This window comes from Plecotus auritus, assembly GCF_963455305.1.
Source record: "Plecotus auritus genome assembly, chromosome: 7".
NCBI lineage: Eukaryota > Metazoa > Chordata > Mammalia > Chiroptera > Vespertilionidae > Plecotus > Plecotus auritus.
The window spans coordinates 167,052,108-167,068,724 of NC_137774.1; the positions used below are offsets into that span (position 1 = coordinate 167,052,108).

At 40.0% G+C, this 16,617-nt stretch overlaps 1 protein-coding gene across 2 annotated transcripts in view; it reads left to right on the forward strand.

Annotated features, from left to right (window-relative positions):
- The window catches only part of HCN1 (hyperpolarization activated cyclic nucleotide gated potassium channel 1), a 324,316-nt gene that overhangs the window by 265,135 nt on the left and 42,564 nt on the right, over window positions 1–16,617 (forward strand). For both annotated transcript variants that reach the window (XM_080682007.1, XM_080682008.1), the window contains exon 5: window positions 7,044–7,190. In XM_080682007.1, the coding sequence (XP_080538133.1) occupies window positions 7,044–7,190 (147 nt within the window). The remainder of the gene's footprint in view (window positions 1–7,043; window positions 7,191–16,617) is intronic.

Genomic DNA, 16,617 nt, shown 5'->3' on the forward strand with positions numbered 1-16,617 from the left:
AGACAGTGAGATAATGAGTATAGACCACTTTTTTAAGAAATTGGTTGAGAAAGGGGAAGGAAAAAAATTGGGTGGTAGATTGAGGGTTACTTATCCTCAATTGAGATCCCCCCTTTTTTTTTTTTTTGAAGACAGGAATATCAGGTAATGAATAAGAACAGAATCTGAATCCAGATGGCCTAGGCTCAAATCCTCACTTCAACTCTGATTAGCTGTGTGACTTTACACAAGTTATTTAAACCCTCTGTGCCTCAGCTTCATCATCTGTAAAGTGAAGATAATGGTACAATCTTATAAGGTTGTTATGAGGATTAAATGAGCAAATATGAGTAAACTGTTTAGTTCGGTGCCTGGAAAATAGTTTGTAATATCCAAGGATTACTTATTATTATTGTTGTTGTTATTCTTTGAAATGAAAGGCAAGTATATTTGAAAGCTATTTGGCTAGAACCAATACGTACAGAGAAAGATGAAGTTGTAAGATAGATACCATAGCACACAGGGTAATGTTCCTGAGGAGGGCTAATCTTTTAACATAGTTGAAAGATTAACTTCAAATGAGAGAAAAGACACTTTTTACATAGTTATAAGAGCAAGAAGAAAAAACAGGTATCTTTCTAAATGAGGTAATAGATGTTCTTGTTGGAAAGCTTCTACTTCTTTTTAAAATTTTAGATAAGATCATCATCTGTGAGTGAAAGAAATTGTTGGGGTGTTAAATAAGAGTGTTTAGAGGAACCTCCATACTGTTTTCCACAGTGGCTGTACCATTCTACATTCCTGCCAGCAGTGAATGAGGCTTCTATTTTCTCCACAACCTCTCCAGCACTTGTCATTACCTGTCTTGTTGATAATAGTCATTCTAACATGTATGAGGTAGTGTCTTGAAACCTATATGATCCTATTAACCAATGTCACTCCAATAAATTTAATTTTAAAAAAAGTGTTTAGATAGCATATTATGTTTTAAATGATCCTATTGGCAAATGAGAGTGTGATTAGGTTACCACAGTGTATCAATCTGTAAATCTGTAATTAACAATGACAATAACTTTCATACACACACACACACACACACTTGGAAAACATGCAATAATACAAAAGCCATTTAGAGCAGTAAAACACTCTAAAAGATTTTAAAATACTCAAGCACAGATTTAAACTCTATTATAATGATAACTAGAGGCTCGGTGCACGAAATTTGTGCACGGGGTGGGGGAGCGTATCCCTCAGCCCAGCCTGCACCCTCTCCAATCTGGGACCCCTCAAGGGATGTCCGCTGCCCATTTAGGCCCGATCCCGGTAGGATCAGGCTTAAACGGGCAGTCAGACATTCCTCTCACAATCCAGGACTGCTGGCTCCCAACTGCTTGCCTGCCTGCCTTCCTGATTTCCCCTAACCACTTCTGCCTGCTAGCCTGATCACCCCCTAACCACTCCCCTGCCAGCCTGATTGATGTTTAACTGCTCCGCTGCCAGCCTGTTTGCCCCCAACTTCCCTCCTCTGCCAGCCTGGTCACCCCTAACTGCCCTCCCCTGCAGGCATGGTCACCCCCAACTGTCCTCCCTTGCAGGCCTGGTCCCTCCCAACTGCCCTCCCCTGCTGGCCTGATTGCCCACAACTGCCCTCCCTTGCAGGCCTGGTCCCTCCCAACTGCCCTCCCCTGCTGGCCATCTTGTGGTGGCCATCTTGTGTCCACATGGGGGCAGCCATCTTTGACCACATGGGGGCAGCCATCTTGTGTGTTGGAGTGATGGTCAATCTGCATATTACTCTTTTATTAGATAGGATGAATGTTTCAATTTCTAGCAATCATCTATATCCTTGACTTTTATTCTAAAACCAGAGGCCTGGTGCACGAATTTGTGCATGGGTGGGGTCCCTCAGCCTGGCTGGTGATTGGGGCCCATAGGGGCTGTCTTACCCAGTCCCAATCATGACCGATCAGGGCCAGATGGCCGGGGGGAGGGACCGTGGGTGGTTGTCCAGCACAGAAGGTTGCCTGTGGGAGCACACTGACTACCAGGGGGGCAGCTCCTGCATTGAGCGTCTGCCCCCTGGTGGTCAGTGTGCATCATAGTGACAGGTCGGTCAATCGTTTGGTCACTTAGGCTTTTATATACGTAGATTACTAAAACTAACTTTCTAAGAGTGTTTTATAGGAATAATTTATTTACTTGGTAATTAAGTATTTTCTTCTAATTCTTAAGTACACTGACCTGTCATTATTTTTGTTTTTTCAATTACTTGCTTAGTTAAGTCTTAAATAGAGCTACCCTGACTTTTGGAAAATGTTTTGGAATCTGGTCATTTTCACGGCAAGCTAAATAATAAAAAGAAAGAAGTAGCCCAGTCTTGGGTTACCTGGGAGCATTCACTGTCATCTCCCAAATATTGGCTGCTCTCTGCCAAGGAGGCTTATTGGTGGCAATGACCTGTAATCATTGTTTCTAGAATCATTTAGAGTCTCCCTATATAAAAACTTTAAAAAGTGATGCAATGACAATTATTGTTGCCATCTCAAGTTACACAGAGACATCCCACAGGTTGTTTGCTGTCAGCATGGGCTACATTGTAAAAAATCTCCTGAGATTCCAGAAAGCACATTGTTGTACAGTAATTCCGTGCATTCTGAGAGACAGACTTCAGTAAAAAGTTAACTACTTCTATGCAATGTTTTATAGATTTGAAGACTAGAGTTAGAATCATAAACTAAGAGCTCCATTTGACTTAACTTACTAATTTTTATTATTATGTCATTTGTTCTTGTAATAAAATTAAAAGTATAACTTGTGATTCCTTTCTTCTAGTCATCTTCAGTGTATACAATGATATTTGGGTATCAAAAGACTATTCTGTTAGTTCTGAGGAGGATTACTACCTCATTTCCAAATTCACTGGACAATGTCCAATACCCCTTTACTTAGGGCATATTCCTTTGGAGCATTCCTCAATACTTTGTCTTTCTTTGAGTTCTGCTAATCATTTTTATTGGGTTCTGCTTGCACATCTTGCTGGCAAATGTCAGTTCCCTTACCTTGATCAATCTCCATGACTCCACTGCTTTTAAAATGTAGGTTCTACTTTTTGTCTTTTCTCTCCTTGTTTGACCCCTCCTTCCTTAGTGACGCCTGAGTCATCAACTATGTGTATTTTCTGTCCTGAGTACCTGTCCCATAGACATGCATTAGGATGGGCCGTGGGCATCTTAACCTTAACTTGTCAAAACTGAATTTCTTTCCTCTCACTCCCAGCGTTTCCTTATGTGCTAAGATAGCACAGGACTTGGCATACCGAAGTGGTTCTGGTATTTTAGTGAATTGAGAGTATGTTAAAACACAAACTGCTGAGCGTTTGCAATTCTAATTCAGTAGGTCCAAGTGGAGAATACAAATGTGCCTTTCTAATGTCCCAGGTGGTACTGGTATTTGACAACTGCCCCCTTGAGAACCATTAGCACACAGCAATCAATTAACATTTGTTAGATCAATAATTCCCATGTCAGTGAATGGTTAAAATGCATAGTATAGGCTCAGAAATCAAACTTGGCTCAGTATGAATAAATGACAAGAAATACCTGTAGAAATTTTTTTCTGAAGGAACAAGGTAGACCATTTGGCCTAACACCCTTTTGCTGCAGATTAGGACGCTGAAGCCTAAAGGGATGAAATGAATTTTGTAAGGAAAAGAACTGGATTTCAACCAACGCCAACTTGCCTTAAAAATAAAATAAGTTTCACATGTGATATTTGTATGCAGCTAATCAAGGATTCGTTTTCCAATTCCAGAGACAGACATGGAGCAGCTAATTTTTCCTCTAGATGACTAGGCCTTTGCACATAGATGCAGATTTCCTCCAAATGAATACCGCATGGTTAAATGTTAACACTGCCTCTTATACCCCTAAGATGCGTACAAAGAATTGAGAAATCTAGAGCTCAGTGTTCTAAGGTTGAAAATTCTCACCACTCCAAGCATTGTTTGGGCAGGAAGCTTGTTGAGAAGGGTAAGCAGAGACTGCTGGACACCGGCTGGTAGTGAATTCTTTATTTGGCCAGAATGGAAAGGACTTTCATCACTGTAGTCAGTGTCCAAGCTTTAGTGGTCCTATTGTCTGAAGCTGTTTTATTTTCCCAAGTCCGGGTGTTTGACAGGACTCATCAGATGCCAGACTTGCTCATAGGAGGCTTTTGTTTAAAGGCAAAGGGACCACACAGCAGAGAAAGAGACACAAATAAGCATCAGAAGCCAATGCCTTTCCCAGAGTGAGCTCCCCATGGGTGAGCACCTGGGGTGAGCTGTCTCTGGTTTCTTCCATCAGGATCTGTTCAGGGAGCCTTGGTTTGGGGAGCGCTCACCCACAAAGCTCCCATAGCTTTTGATCTAGTTGAGCCAGACTAGTTAAACTGTTATCAGGGAAATTGGGTGTCCTCTTCCCCACTGGATGCTGAGTGCGGAGTCCTTATGATATCCGGAGGAAAAGAATTTTCTGAGACTTGCATGGGAGGATGAGTGGTTTTTATTTGTGGAATTACACCTCTGGGTTTCCAAAGTCCCATTCCAGTCGTAGAAGTATAGCTGGGGGTTCAGTAGAGCTAAAAGCAAAGCCAGTGTCCAGAGTTTCCATTCCATGTTGCAGCCAGGTCCAGTGCAGCATCAGGCTAGTTACAGCCCATTAGTTCAGTGTGTGGGGGGTCAACATGATCATGGGTCATGTAGGCCAGTGTCAGGAAGAGGAGCGATAGAGTCCCACAAGGTAGGAGTCAAGTGTTACACTCCACGAATTCCAATGTGTGATGGATTGCCCTGCCATGGCCACGCCCATTCTGGCCAATGACCTGTTCCCAGGTGTGACTGACAAGCAAATACCTTCCCAATGCCACCCCAGCTCCACTGGGCATGTGTCTGTTCTCTTCCTTCTTCAGTCCCTTGCCCCAGCGATCTGCAGGGAATAAACCGGTGGCTCCCTGCGGAGAGTAAAGCTTTAGCTTCCTGGCGAAACTGCCCAAATGATATGTCTATAATATCTGGTCTTCCCTTTGCTCTTTTCCTGTTATTAATAACTAGGTTAGTTACAATGGTATCAAAATCAAGTAAGGTAGTTGTAAGTCATTAATGCAGAAGTTAACCGTGGGGGTCTCCAGTGGCATTTTAGACCCTGAAAAGTCCATCACATATTCCACTGCCCCCTTTTTGTCTAAGAGTAAAAGGTAGGCATAGAAATGTCTCCAGAAATAAAGGTAGAGCATTTCCAGACCAGCTGCAAATCAGCTTCACCCTCCAGAGCGGTCCGTAGAGAAGGCCATGGGAGTTGCTTTCCTATGGACCAGCTGGTGAGGGCCCAGAGATCGAATCCAGGTTTCCAGAAGTGAGCTAGCATACAGAGATTAGGCAGGAATATGGATTGTGAGCTCTTTGGGAAATATTAACCCTGTACTTCTCAGGTACATACTAGAAGCCATTTATACACAATGGCTGTTATAGCATCGGTGCCTAAAATTCAAAATGCTTAAATCGTAATCTAGTTGCTTCATATATATATTCATTTGTGGGCTTTAATACTTCAAGGGGATAATCTGGTGACCAAATAAAGGAATTCTCATGACAAAATTGTATTTCATTAGACGATACTAATCTCTCAAAGGGAACATCCAAACAATATGAACTTTATATATAGGGGAAGTATGTGGGAAAATTGAAGGAATTCAATTGCTGTTATTCATTAGCTGTGTCTGTTATCAATTACAATTATAATCACAAGAAGTGCAAACAAGGAGGCAGAAGACCTAGATTTTCTAGACTGAACTCTGCAAGATCTGAGAAAAAACTTTCCATGATAATACATCAAATGTGTTTTGTTTAAGGGGAGAACAATATTCCAGTATCTTTATCTGGTTTTATTACTTACTATTTTATTTTTATTATCAATTTTATTTCTGTACAATGAAACTAATTTTGAGAGCTTTAACTCATTTTTTCAAGGTATAGCATCATAACTACCTGTTTTTGAAACATTAAAACCATTTTTCAAATGTAAAAGTGATGAGTCATCTGGGGTCCTTCTAAGATGTAGATGCTGATTTCATAGATCTGGGGTGAAGCCTGAAATTCCCTTCTAATAAGCTCCCAGGTAACATTGGTGCTACCATGTCCTGTTTAACTAGCAGGGATGTTTAAAAAAAATAGTGACTGTGTGTGTATGTGGGCATGTGTGTAAATTCACTGGGGCCTGTACATCAAGGGAATCATCTCAGAATTAAGCCTAAAAATCTGCATTCCCAAAGAACAACAACCCCACCTAAGTTTATAAATACCCAAGTTTAAGAACTTCTTGGTTAAATGAACTTAACTGTCTGAGCTAACTTCCTGCTATGAAATTACATGGATCGATCTCACCCTCATGTTCTCCTGGGTCCTAAATTGAAGCAGGACACATTCTCTTACTTTGCAAGGCATCTGTTTCTTGACTTGCTAACAGCTGCCAAGCTCTCTGCCTGGATGTTCGAAATTGAATTAGGTCTGCTCTTTCCCTGTAAGGTCTAAGATAAAACTTTTTGTATTGTCCAAAGTTACCAGATTCTTTCTCCAAATTAAGACTCAAAGAGTAACTTCATACTTCTTTTGGAACTCAGCTAAAAATGAAATTTAAAAAAAAACAATGTGCGTGTGTGTGTGAGAGAGAGAGAAACAGAAAGAGAGAGAGAGAGAGAGAGAGAGAGAGAGAGAGAGAGTAAAAATTTTATTTTTACCCCATCACTGGCTTTTCTGGGGCTACAACCTTAAACTCACTCTGAAATCCTTTTGTGCCTTCTCTCTATAACATCTCAGGTTATTACAGGAAAGATTTACCTAAATAAATACCTTCTACAATATGTGACACAGAATAGTGACATTAAAACCTAATACATGAGTTCCTTGCCCTTAAAGAATTATTTCTTTTTGTTATTGTTATTCAGGTGTTATTGAATATAGCAGAGTAACATGACGATTTCTCATTCAGCCTAACAATGGTTTTTCATTTTCTTTTTTCCTTTCCTTACAGTATAAGCAAGTGGAACAATACATGTCATTCCATAAGTTGCCAGCTGATATGCGTCAGAAGATTCATGATTACTATGAACACAGATACCAAGGCAAGATCTTTGATGAGGAAAATATCCTCAATGAACTCAATGATCCTCTGAGAGAGGTAAGGTTTCTAGTCCTGGTTTCTAGTGGTCATTGTCTGCTTTCTCTGTTCACGGGAAATCTTGAGGTCCATGCTATCACATTGCTCAAAAGAAATATTAGAATTAAATGATAAGACATCATTTTTTTGCCCTTATTCTTTATTATTTTTTCCATACACATGTTTTTCATTGTTAAAAAGAAATACTGGAAATTTCCCAGGCAGCGTGGCTCAGTGGTTGAACATCAACCTATGAACCAGGAGGTCACGGTTTGATTCCTGGTCAGGGTACATGCCCAGATTTTGGGCTCAATCCCCACTGTGAGGCATGCAGGAGGCAGCCTATTAATGATTGTCTCTTTTCATTGTTTCTATATCTCTCTTCCTCTTCCTTCCTCTCTGAAATCAATAAAAATATATTTAAAGTAAATACTGTAAATTGTTTTAATTATGATTCTCAGAACTGTTTATTTCTGTATCCCCCGTTATGAAAATTCCTTCATGTGTCCTGATTGTCCACATCTTCCCAATCTTCCACCCTCTTATATCATTATTACATACTGTTTCTTTTTCTGATTTCCACTCTTTTTCCATGTTTATTTTTCCTGTTCATCCCCTAGATTCACTCACAGACTCACCTCACCTGTTGCAAGTAATTTCTTATAACCTCATTACAACACTTCTTTGCTTTGCGTCTTCTTTCCATCCTTCCCCAGAAATCTCCCCTCTGCCTACTAGAATGTTCAGGTCACCCCTGGACTGAAAGAATATTTTCTTTAATGTTCATATTTCTTACAATTCTTTGCTCTATTTTCTTTCTTTTACTACCAACCTTGTCAAAAGATTCCCAATATAATCCTTGCATTGTGATTTGATCACATCTTTACCAAAACTGTTCCCTTGAAAGTTATCAATGGCCTGTTAATCAAGGCCTTTGCTTTTGAGTCCTTGTTGGTAACATTTAAACTGTTAACAAAATACACATCTGAGTTGTGTGGGTTTTTTTTTGGGTGGAGGGGCAACTTAAGCACTGAATCATTACTGAGCCATTGACTTGACATTCTGCCTTTCTGAATTTACTCTCTTCTATTTATTTGACCTCACACTTCCATTCTGTAAATTTGAGCTCCAATTTCTTGCCATAATCTCGTTTCTTAAAAGCTACATAATATCACCCAGCCTCATATGTATGATAAGCTATTTCATAAAGTAATGTAATCATTCAATGCTGAGACATTTATCTTTTGAAATCTCTATAAATGTTTTAGTCATTTTTTCATGTTCATATGGAATATAAAACTTTGGTCCTTTCTTTGAAATTTTTTCCGCTCTTCACATTCAATCATCAAATGCTATCAATTAACTGTGGTAAACATCTTATGCCCAGACCCTTGTCTCCTTTCCCAATACCATCACCCTAACTGTGTTGCTCTCAGAGGGAGTAGCTGCACCATAGCTAGTTGCCTTCCATCCTTTAGTCAGTTTTCTCTACCACTGAAAATTTCACCAGTGCCAGATTAATCTTCCTTTATGGTTACAAGCCGGTCATTTCTCTGCTCTGAAACTTTGTCTTTCCATTCCAAATCAAATCACATAAAGCCCCTTAAGCTCGCATCCTAGCCCTTCTGTGCAGGATATCTGCTATGCTAATGATTAGCTTGTATTCTCAATTAAATAGGAATGTGTAAATCTTTTTGCATTGGGAAACAAAATTCTTTTTATATTTAAAAAAAGTAAGATATTATTTGTTTGTTTTTAAATCTCTCTACATGCTTAGCTTTCTCTCTTGGTTGGATTTCAGAATTTGTAAATCCAAATCCCCTTCACTAAGGAGCAGAATCTTACAACATTGGAAGCAGGTTGGGTTCTCTGAGCCTGGAGGGTGGGTCAGGCCATAGCAGGGAGATACAGGTAATCCCAGTGACAGTATCAGGGATGAAGACAGATCAAAACACAGGAGGCTACAATAAAACTAAGGATTTATTTTAAATGAGCAGAGACAAGTAAGGATTCCAGAATCAAATGTTATGGAGGAAATACAGAAAGACGATAGAAAAAGTGAGCATAAAATGGACCCTAAGAACTCGAATGCTTAAATGCAAAGCATTCCTCTGTGCTACAAATTCTCAATGTAATGTAAAATCAGGATAACAAGAAAATGTTCCTAATCATGTGTTTTACTAACTACCTGCTCTTGCCACGCTTTCATTTATTCTGATCTTCAGTAGAAAATATTCCACTTCCATTTTCCCTCATAATGCCATCCACAGGCATAGCTTCCATTTCCTCATTTCCTGCAACTGTTCCATCATTAAGTGGTGATGAATTGTTTTCCTTGTATTTTCAAATGTCATAGTTCAGGGTCTCAGCATCTTTTACTTCAACTGCTGAAGTGCACTCTCAACTTTTCTCCCTGGCTTTCATCTCAGCGGAAAAAAGTAAGGCTACTATAGACTGATGTAAAACTCAAGTTTAACGATGTTGCTCTGTTCTTAGAACATGATCATGACCTTCTATCCACTGCAAGAAAAGTCCAACTTCTTGACATGGCACATAAGGTGCTCCATGGCCTGACTCCATCTTCATTTCTTTACATTCTTGCTTCATCAGCTGAGAATTGTTGACAATTTGGGGGAGGGGTAGAGGGGAATGCTATTGATTGCCCCTTTGCCTTGCTTCATGCTACCCTCTCTATCTTCAATTCCTTCTGCTCAGTTTACCTTCTTCTTTTCATTAAACACTCTTTCAGGCACAACATTCTTCCTAAATTCTCCCTGACTACTCCTTCTCTGTCACTACACTTATTATTTGTCAGTTTGTCTCTTTTCAAACTATGAGCTCCTACTTGTTATTTATTTTTTTTTAATCCTCACCCAAGGACATGCTTTCCTTGATTTTAGGGGGAGAGAGAGAGAGAGGAAGGGAGGGGGAGAGAGAGTGAGAAAGAGAAACATCAATGTGAGAGAGAAACATTGATTGGTTGCCTCCCCTATGCACCTCATGCTGGGATCAAACCTGAAACCTGGTTATGTGCCCTCCCCAGGAATCGAACCCATGATCTTAGGTGCATGGGATGACCATACTGAGCCACACTGTCTAGGGCAAACTATGAGCTTCTTGAGTGCAGAGACCGTGTCTTAATATCTTTGTCTCTCTAGTGACCACTATATACTAGGAACTCATTAAATATGTACTGAGTGAATGATCTTTAATAGAATTAAGAATGAAAAACAGGGTGAGAATCAAGGCTACTTAATAAAATAGAGATCCTAGAAGTGGAAGCATGAAATGCTCACACACTTAACACCTTAAAAAGGTGAAAACAGTGTTCTCCAATTGTTTATTTGCTCTTCAGCCTTTGCTCTTCTGGCATTGGACTCACACAAAAGCCTAAATTTAATGTTATACTGAATTAAGAATTCATTAGCAAGGAAGCAGGATGAGCAAGACAGGAAAGTAGGGAAAGGCATCCTCAGAGACATAGAAGTCATTATTCAAGTACTTTGAATCTAAACAAGCCAGACATGTTTTCTGAAGAAAAGTTCAGTAAGAACAATGAGGGATATATCTTGCTCCCTATCACATTGGAGTATTATGTACCAGCTACTAGTACATTCAACTCATAGTGACAGATCATGAGACATATTTGGAAAATGCTAAAATACAGTATTCCACCTTCCAAAAGCTGCATTCCAATTGGAAGATGAGGCACAAACTTATGCAAAGGTGTATCTTGGTCACTATTGTGCCTCTAGTGTCAGAAGGTACCTGGCACATAGAAGACATTGAATGATTGATATGTCAAATGTCAGATTAGTGAAACTAGGACACTCAGAAAGGGAGAGTTGGATTCTTTGATATATGTCCTGTGACAGAAGGTAAAAATATATGATGTGCTTGGTATACACATACACACACCATGTACAATTGCTGATCGTGTCCATACAATTTTGAGTCAACAACCATCATATTTGTAATAAGACTTTTAACTTAAAATGCTTTATTTTCTGGAAGGCTCATTTTGATGAAAGTATTTAACATAATTTCATATTCTAATGCATACTTAAGAGCAGTGATTTTTGCTAATACAGCCTGAATACTCAGGAATGTATAAAAGTGAAGGTAAAGTCCTACCTTCAGACTCTCCAAAACTTACACAAAAAAGCCTATTGCTTAAAAATAGAGAAGCTAAAATGCAATGTTTAGGAATAGGAATGTCATTCCATATTTATAATCAATTAAGTTCACATTATGTTTTATACCCAAGCCTTTCTTTTCAATGTGTTTGAAGACTTTTAAGTATGAAAAAATTTTGAGTGTATAAAATGGCAGGAAAAGTTATGAATGTGTGTGACCTTATAAAGCCTTGCAAAAGTCTTGTATCATGCATTTGCAAATGAACTCAGGTAGTAGATATCTCAAAAGCACTGCTTTATTGAAAGCATTCTCCTATTTCCATTTCTGTGGCACAAACTAGATGCTTTACCTTATTCTTACGGTGGAGACAAATTGCTGAAATGCCCTCAACCTGGCTCATTCTTAATGCTCAAATATCAACACAAATGTCACCTCCTTATAGAGGCCTTCCCTGAGAAGGTCATCTAAACTAGTTCTCCGCATCATTCTCATCACATCAGCCTTTTTCTTGTGTACACATCGCTCTATTGTCTTGTGGTCCCTTTATCATTATTTCTTAATTGTTCATTCTGTTACATGAACTCTGGACCCCAGAAAGCAAGGACTTTTTCTTAACTGCCACCATAATCCCAGTCCCTAGATAGTACTTGTTTAATAAATACGTGCTGAATAAATAAACAAAGACAAATTAAATAAGGATCTCACACTTGGTAATTCATCTCAAAGAATCATTGACTGTTAGAGCTTGGAGAGAGCAAATATGGTGCTAGATGGCTAAGAAAGTGACACCCACAGCTATGCAGTACTGTGCATAAAACTGTCTCGGTATCACTTCAGATTATGCTATGGGCAGTGCTGTTTCTGACATCTAACAAACAGATGCTGGCATCTGTAGAGTCCTCTGTGATTTTGTTTGATGTGGGCACTGTAGGCCAGAAGGTCCTATTTTGCATGTGGTTGTTTGTATTTTCTTTTGAACTTCCTCTAGTTTTATGCATTAGGGATTTATTGCAGAGTCAGCGTGGGGTGTGAGGGCTACTTCAGTAGAGCACCATTGTAGGAGGTGTGTAAATACTCGGTCCAATCTTTATAACCCAATAGAAAATGTGTTTTTTTTCCTTATATTGCTATGCCCGTCTGACTAGAATATTGTCAGTGGCTCATAAAACAAATGTTCCTGGTTTCACCATCCATACCTGAGTGGTGAGCCACTGATGGTGGAGAGGATTCTGAGCAGCAGGTACATTTGTGTGCTGATCTTGGGGCGAGAGTATGCGACTGACTGGCACACCCGCTCCAGGAGGATCGGCAGCATTCCGGAAGGTGACTGTGATGTCATCTTAAAAAAAAAAGGGCCCTCATTCCACTGTGCACTAAAATACATGGGCCAGAAAGTAGAGGAATAACTATAATTTTCTGAGAAAAATTCTTAAGATAATACCAGAAACTTGGCATTTTAAATTACAGCTCTCACTTTGTGATGTATTATCTAGACTCTGGAATCTTCACTGTTGAGTTGCTCTGTGTCTGTGCTAGTCAGAATTCGGAGTCTGCAAAACTGGACTCCAGGGCCACCTGGAAGGATGGGCTGATATTGGATTGGATTACCTGACCTTGGTTTCCCTGGAGAGCCCTCCCCCTTCTCCTCCATCCATTTATAATATACTCCTCTTTTCCCCTGGCTGCGCAGAAGTAGTCAAAGGTTTATGTTTTGGATGGTTTAAATCCCTTTTGTGATATTCTCAGTGCCATCAATAGCTATACATATACTTCAGTTATATAATAAATAATGAATGGAACCTACTAGGGAGAGGCTGAGAGCATGGCGCTGAGTCCACAACTTACTCTATATACGACTTTGGACTATTTCATAACTTACATGCATCTCATTTACCTCTTCTGCAAATGTGAATGATGATGATAACTCTCTTGGCATTGTTATAAAGATTAAATGAGGAAAAATATATAAAAATTAGAAGAGTGCTTGGCACAAAGTAAATACAGGTAAATGTAGTTTTTGGTTTTGCTATGATTCCATGAAGAACAGGGTATAGCCCCAGTCCGCATGGCCGCTACACCCTACTGAGAGACAGAGATCTAAATGAGCATCCATAACCGTGTTGTCAGTGCTGTGCTAAGGTCCCTCAGAGGGTGTCAGGCCCACCCAGGAGGGACACCAAGTCCAGCCTTGTCCTGTCTCATTTCTGCTAGAATTTATTCAAACAATCTGCTTCTAAGCTCTCCCTTCATTTCAGCAGCTGGCTTTCAGGAGGCAATGTCTTAGCGTTAAAACTTGGAATTGAGCCCTAGCCGGCTTGGCTCAGTGGATAGAGCATGGGCCTGCGGACTGAAGGGTTGCAGGTTTGATTCCGGTCAAGGGCATATACCTGGGTTGTGGGCTTGATCCCCAGTAGGGGGTGTGCAGGAGGCAGCTGATCAATAATTCTCTCTCATCATTGATGTTTCTATCTCTCTCTCCCTCTCCCTTCCTCTCTGAAATCAATAAAAATATATTATAAAAAAACAACAATTTGGCATTGAAACGTTAGGCTAATGAGACTATGAATGCTTTAATGAAAGCAGGCAGTACAGTTAAAAGTAAAAACCAATTGGACCGATTCAGTGAACTCCACAGGGCTGCTCATGGGAACCTGTTGGGATTTGTACAAAGTAAAAGTCTATTTTTAGCACGATCAGATTTACACTGATTTGAGTAGAGCAAAACGGCAAACTTAACAGTGGAGAGAGAGGTTAATGCCCTCCTGAGCCTGTCTCCAAAGTTCAGAACTGATCTATTTTTAAACGATGAGTGTGAAGAGCCAGGGACTGAAAATAGGTTCCGATCATGTGTCCTGGGAGAATATAGGGCGTCAGTATATTTCATTCTCACAGAACATGAATCGGACTGAGAGTATAATACTGTCCTTCTGACCTTTACTTCTCCCAATAGACTGTCAGGGAAGACAGCATAATTTGCATGCATATTTATTTAGTGCAATTCTAAATCATTTTTAAAAGTACCTATTGATATTTTTAAATACTTTCTAAAAATGTGTTTAGTTAAAATGAACTAAAACAAGCTAGAGTCATAGTACTGTAAAGCTATACAGAGATATTATAAATTAGCAGCTACTCATATAGCAGTCAAAGTAACAAGAGGCTAGAAAAGCTATGTAAGTAGCCTGGTCATTTCGTGGTCACATGACCGAGCAAAGAAATTAGGTCTTCTTCTCTCTTCTGGCCAGAGCTTTTCTCCTGCACCCCTAGTTTCTAGAAAACAAATAGATTTATTGATGTGTGCAGGACATCAATCCAGGTGCGATGGGAAGGGAAATAATAAAATGTCATTTCCAGTCTCAAAATTCTTACTATATGCTTGTGGAGACAAGATATAAAGACATTAAAAAATATGAAGCAAAGTTAAAATGCATTACTGAAAATAGAAGACATGTAGGAAGTCACATATGATTCATCACCAGAGAAATGCAGATACTATAGACTAAATTTCAAAATAGATTGAAGAGCCCTGAGCGGTGTGGCTCAGTTGGTTGGATGTCGCCCAGTGCACCAAAGGGTTGCCAGTTCAATTCCAGCTCAGGGCACATGCCCAAGTTGCAGGCTTGATCCCTGATGCGGGGCATGCAGGAGGCAGTTGATCAATGTTTCACTCTCACATCAATGTTTCTCTCTCTCTCTCTCCCTCTTCCTTCCTCTCTTTCTAAAAATCAACAAAAAATATTATAAAAAATAGATTAAAGACTTAAAAACCATCTTGACATGGGTCTTGACAATGATTTTTTTCTATAAAAAACCTAAAGCACAAACAAGAAAAAAAAAAAGTGGGCTTACATCAAACTAAAAGCTTCTGCAGAGGAAACGAAAGAAAATGGAATGGGAGAAAACATTGGCATACCACAAATCTGATAAGAGGTTAATATCTAAAATATATAAGAAGCTCATACAACTCAATAGCAAGAAAACAACTAGTGCAATTAAAAAATGGACAAATGACCCGAATTAACATTTTTTCCAAAATTCAAATGACAAGCAGGTACATGGAAAAGTATTAAACTTCACTCATCAAAACCCATGAGATATCATTGCAAATGATATCACCAAATGCAAATCAGTGAGATACCACCTCACACCTATTAGAATGGCTGTGCTAAAAAAGACAGGAGATGACAGGCGCTGGTAAGGATGCGGGGAAAGGAAATCGGGGAAACTGGAAGGGAGTGGAGAACTACTTACTGTAAGGAGGGAGAGCCAGACTACTGGGCCTTTTCCTTGAGTTTTCCTACCATTGCTTCATCACTGCCTTCACCCCAGTATTCCTCTGAGTGGCATTCTTTATTACTAGGACTACAAAACCTTGCTAATATGTATAATTTCACTTATGTGAGATCCTGGAATAGGCAAATTTACAGTAACAAAAAGTAGAATAGAGGTGACCTGGGACTGAGGGGCAGGAGAAGGGAGTTCTTGCTGAATGGCTATAGAGATTTTATGGAGGAGGGTGAGAACGTTTTCGGTACAGACAGCGGTGATGGTTACACAACATTATGAATATGTTCGTGAATTGCGCAGTTAGGAATAGTTCAGTAGGTAAAATTATGCATATTGTTATATATATTTTATGAAAATTTAAAAATCAACCTTATAAAATAGCACCCAATCCTACTTCTCCCCTCCAGCACCATTTCTATCCACCTGCCGCCCTGGTCACCTGAAGGCCCAAAGCTTCACACTCAGTACCAAAGTAAAGCAAATCCTGTCTTCATTTGACGACATATCCTTTTTAATTTCTTCCCCTGGATTTGGAAGAGCTCAGAGGCTGAAGTGTGTGGTTGTGTTCCACACCCGCCCCCCCCCACCCCCAGCCTCACCTTCAGGGCTGCTGCTGCTGCTGAATCTGGGTGGATACCCAGCAGGGGCAGCTCCATCCTTCAGCCACGCCCACCAGCCCAGCCTGTTCAGTTTGCTGGAACAAAATACAACAGCCAGCTTCTTTTCTCACGATCTGGAAGCTGGAAGGTTAAGGTCAACATGTTGGCAGATTTGGATTTTTCTGAGGCCTCTTTCCTTTGCTTGCGGGTGGCCGCCTTCACCCTCAGTTCTCCCATGGCCTCTTCTCTGTGCCCACACCCCCTCGGAGTCTCTGTGTGTACAAAATTCCTCTTGTAAAGGTACCGGTACCATTGGATCAGGGCCCACCCTAGTAGCTTCCTTTTAACGTAATTACCTTAAAGGCCTCTCTCCTCCAAATGCAGTCACATTCTGGGGCATTGGCCCTTAGGCCTTCAGCATGTGA